This window comes from Lolium perenne, chromosome 1 (assembly GCF_019359855.2).
Source record: "Lolium perenne isolate Kyuss_39 chromosome 1, Kyuss_2.0, whole genome shotgun sequence".
Lineage (NCBI taxonomy): Eukaryota > Viridiplantae > Streptophyta > Magnoliopsida > Poales > Poaceae > Lolium > Lolium perenne.
In genome coordinates, this window is record NC_067244.2 from 153,919,786 (window position 1) to 153,924,402 (window position 4,617).

Below are 4,617 nucleotides of genomic sequence, written 5' to 3' on the forward strand. Positions count from 1 at the left end.
ATGGGTGAGTGCTTAGATGAGCAAACTGGCACCCGGATGCTGCCTAGTCACGTCCTTTTTTTTTGTCTGACTGCGTTAATTAGTTTGACACTCATGCCTGCTAGTGGCTCTTGTAATAATTTCAGTACAGCCTGCTAGCTAGCTAAAAAGTTTTGTACTATATGAACTAGCTCGGGCCCTTACGTCATCTGCGGTTTGCAGCGCAAAGCATGCAGCTCGCGAGTACTTAAGCCCCGGGGGAGTCGCCTCAATTACCACGGCAGAAGCCACTTCACCCAGCGACCGATCATCGAGTCACAGAGAAGAGCGAGCACTGAAATTGATCGAGCTCCCCCGGCCAGCATAGTAGGAGCTAGCCATGGCGTTGGCGTCTCTGTCCAAGGTGGTGCTGGGGTCGTCGGCGTTCGGGGTGTTCTGGGTACTCGCCGTGTTCCCGTCGGTGCCGTTCCTGCCGATCGGCCGCACAGCGGGCGCCCTGCTGAGCGCGGCGCTGATGGTCGTCTTCCACGTGATCAGCCCCGACGACGCCTACGCCTCCGTGGACCTCCCCATCCTGGGCCTCCTCTTCGCCACCATGGTCGTCGGCGGTTACCTCAAGGCCGCCGGCATGTTCGGCCACCTGGGCCGCCTGCTGGCGTGGAGGAGTCAGGGCGGCCGCGACCTCCTCTGCCGCGTCTGCGTCGTCACCGCGCTCGCCAGCGCGCTCTTCACCAACGACACCTGCTGCGTCGTGCTCACGGAGTTCGTGCTGGAGCTCGCCGCTGAGCGGAACCTGCCCGCGAAGCCATTCCTCCTGGCCCTCGCCACCAGCGCCAACATCGGGTCCAGCGCCACGCCCATCGGCAACCCGCAGAACCTGGTCATCGCATTCAACAGCAAGATCTCCTTCGTGAGCTTCTTCCTCGGCATCCTGCCGGCCATGCTCGCCGGCATGGCCGTCAACATGGTCATGCTGCTCTGCATGTACTGGAAGGACCTCGAGGGGATCAGCCCCGACGCCGAAAGCAAGGAGATGGTGGCCGTCGAGGAGGGGCGCCGGCCGTCCCCGCTGACGGCCGCCACGCTCAAGAGCCCTGCCCGGGTGCTGTCCGCCGACGACCACGACTCGGTGATGGCGGAGAACATCTCGACCAAGCACCGGTGGTTCATGCAGTGCTCGGAGCCGCAGCGGAGGCTCTTCCTCAAGAGCTTCGCCTACATCGTCACCGCCGGGATGCTGGTGGCATACATGCTCGGGCTCAACATGTCGTGGACCGCCATCACCACCGCCGTCGCCCTCATCGTCGTGGACTTCCGCGACGCCGAGGCCTGTCTCGGCAAGGTGTCCTACTCGCTACTGGTCTTCTTCACGGGAATGTTCGTCACGGTCAGCGGCTTCAACAAGACGGGCCTCCCTGGGGCCATCTGGAACGTCATGGCGCCCTACTCCAAGATCAACCACGTCAGCGGCGTCACCGTCCTCTCTCTCATCATCCTCCTCCTCTCCAACCTCGCCTCCAACGTACCAACAGGTCAGTAAATAAATTCGTACACCAAATCTGATTTACAACTGTATACTTGTGCTAGTTGTTTATTTCGAGAATAACACCCGTGTGCTGTCGTGCATGCACACCGTCGATGAATGTATTTGTCTTCGATTTTTTTAATTGAGATCTTCGATTGCTTATTTAATGAGTAGATTCTACTACGAGTTAACTAGGGAGACACGGGGAATACTGCCCTGTTTTCTTCGGGTGTGCCCCAACGCATTACAAGACTTGTTGAAAACGTGTTCTCGAAGTTATCTAACGCGCGTGTTCGTGTCGTGCAGTGTTACTGATGGGGGACGAGGTGGCGGCATCGGCAGCGACGATCTCGCCGGCGGCGGTGACACGGTCATGGCTGCTGCTCGCATGGGTGAGCACGGTGGCAGGCAACCTATCACTTCTCGGGTCAGCGGCTAACCTAATCGTGTGCGAGCAGGCGCGTCGGGTGCCCTGCAACGCACACGACCTCACCTTCTGGAGCCATGTCGTCTTCGGTGTCCCCTCCACGCTCGTCGTCACCGCCGTCGGCATACCCCTTATCGGCCTCATCAACGCCGCCTAAATCTAGCATAATTATTAGTATTGCTAAAATTTAGCCGTTGATCAACCGATTCAAGCCTAATTATGCTTGCTCCGTTCTAGTGCATGATCGATCGATCTAGTAGAATATGTTCACAGGTCTGTTCTCTCTATATCATCCAGATATCGGCTAGCAATGGTCCGGTTTATGTGCATGTTCAAGCCTCGGAGGAGGATGATAAGAACCCGTTAAAGAAGAAGGATGTAAACTTTTTGTTGATTAAGCAGCACCAAACATATTAGGAAGCGTTTGGTAGTTCAGAGGCCCTTTGACTGCACCGGGGGTGGGGGGTGAAGAATTTGAATCGTTTGGTTGACTGGGATCACAACACAAGATATTGACGAGAATCCACCGCCCGATCTCTCTACTCGTTAATTTACCAGTCGTTTTGCCTAAGAAAGATAAACCGTGGCACTCCTCTTCAAACTTGACATTCGCAAAGATTTTGATTCCGTTCGATGGGAATTCAACGTTGATCTTCTACAACGCTGGGTTTTCCTACCCGTTTCCGTGAGTGGATCATGGCCCTCTTCACCACTTCCACGTCTAGAGTTGTCCTCAACTGTGTGGCCGGCACCCATATCTTGCATGGGCGTGGTTTGCGGTAAGGGGACCCTCTTTCGCCACTTCTATTCGTCATTGTCATTGACCCGCTAACACAAATCTTGGAAAACGCTACGACCGTGGGTCTTCATCACAAGATCCAGGGAAGAGGTTATATCTTGAGAACATCTCTCTATGCGGATGATGCAGAGGTCTTCGTGGCCCCAATTAGGGAGGATATTCAAAATTTGACGGCGATTCTTGAGAGATTTGGTGAGGTCACTAGCCTTCGTACCAACTTCCAAAAGAGCTTCGTGGTCCCCATTAGGTGTGGTCAAGTGGATATTGATTCCATTCTTGACGGTGTCCCGGCGGCAAGAGCTTCTTTTGCTTTGCGATGTCCCGGGTTGCCACTTTCGGTCCGATGCTTGAAAAGGGTGGACTTTAAACATCTTGAGGATAAATGTGTAGGGAAGCTCCCAACTTGGAATGGCAAATATGTTATTACAGCCGGGCGTTCGGCTTTGATCAAATGCGGCATTGCTTCGCAACCCATCTACCACCTCACTTCGCTAAACATTCCCCCGGAAACCATAAGTTCATCAATAAGATCCAAAGAAACTTACTTTGGCCCGCCAAAGATTCTACCACCGGCGCTAGGTGTAAGATCAATTGGGAGATGGTGTGCCGCCCTAAGAAGCTTGGAGGCCTTGGAATTCTTCACGTGGGAAAATTTGGCACGTCGCTTAGGCTTCGTTCGCCTTGGTTGGAGTGAAAGGATCCCAACAAGATTTGGGTCGGATACGGGAACCCATGCAATAAGGAGGATATGGAAATCTTCTATGCCGCCACCAGCATTACTCTTGGCAACAGAAGGAAGACCCCTTTTTGGCATGCACCATGGTTGAATGGTAGAAAGCCGATTGAGATTGCACCGCTTGTATTTCATGCCACCACGAGAAATAATTGGAAAGTTTCGCATGCCTTGCAAGAGCATGCTTGGGTGGCCAAGATTGACTTAGGACGAGTTTACTCCATGGAGCACCTTTACAAATATTTTGAGCTTTGGTGCCTTATTAACTCCATCCACCTTCGTGAAGACGTTTACGATGATACTGTTTGAAGGCTAACGCCAAATGGGGAGTACTCCGTCATGTCGGGTTACACGGTGCAATTCCTTGGGTCCATTGCCTCGGCTATGAATACTTACGAACCCAAGGTCAAATTCTTTTCATGGCTTGCGAACCAAAATCACATTTGGACGGAGGATCGTCTTGCGAAGCAGGGATGGCCAAATTGTGGCCTATGTCCTCTTTGCAAGCAATGTACGGAAACAGTGGATCATCTTTTCATCCATTGCCGCTTCTCTGTCCGTATTTGGGGATTGGTCAAAGATTGGATGGGCATCCCCGAGCTCGTTCCTTCACAATGGGTGGGTCTCACTATATCGGATTTGTGGAGGATGATGTCGGACGGGGCTTCTTCAAATCGCAAGGCCATGGCCTCTCTCACCCTGCTTGTTTCATGGGAGATTTGAAATGAGCGCAATGAAAGAGTTTTCCACAACAAACATGCTCCCTCGCAAGTAGTTTTCGATAGGATCAAATTTGAGGCACGTTTATGGGTTTTGGCGGGTGTCAAGCGTTTGTGTGAGCTCATACCGGGAGAGTAATTCTTGTAATGAACTATTTACAGTCTTGTAAAACTTCTACTTAATTGATAGATTGGGACAGTCTTTTTTGCCCCCATTACAAAAAAAAATTACTAGTCTTTAGACTCCACTTGTTATATGCAGCCATCAAATGTTTCCATTGACCGTTTCAAAACAAATTTGTTCCCAATGAGCCCTTCCGATGTCATTTGTTTTTCTTGAGTCCATTATCACGTGCATGCGATTTGCATTATTAGGCTTGTGAGGAATTAAACTGAATACATCACGACAGAAATCGGTAACGAAGCATTGGACCT

General features: G+C 52.0%; 1 protein-coding gene across 1 annotated transcript; it reads left to right on the top strand.

The window, feature by feature from the left end:
* Positions 1-251: 251 nt before the first annotated feature.
* Positions 252-2,364, top strand: LOC127308377 (silicon efflux transporter LSI3). The gene is made up of 2 exons (XM_051339185.2): positions 252-1,511; positions 1,811-2,364. Exons 1-2 carry the CDS (start codon positions 359-361, stop codon positions 2,086-2,088), a joined length of 1,431 nt encoding a protein of 476 aa, XP_051195145.1. The 5' UTR covers positions 252-358; the 3' UTR covers positions 2,089-2,364.
* The last annotated feature ends 2,253 nt before the right edge of the window (positions 2,365-4,617 follow it).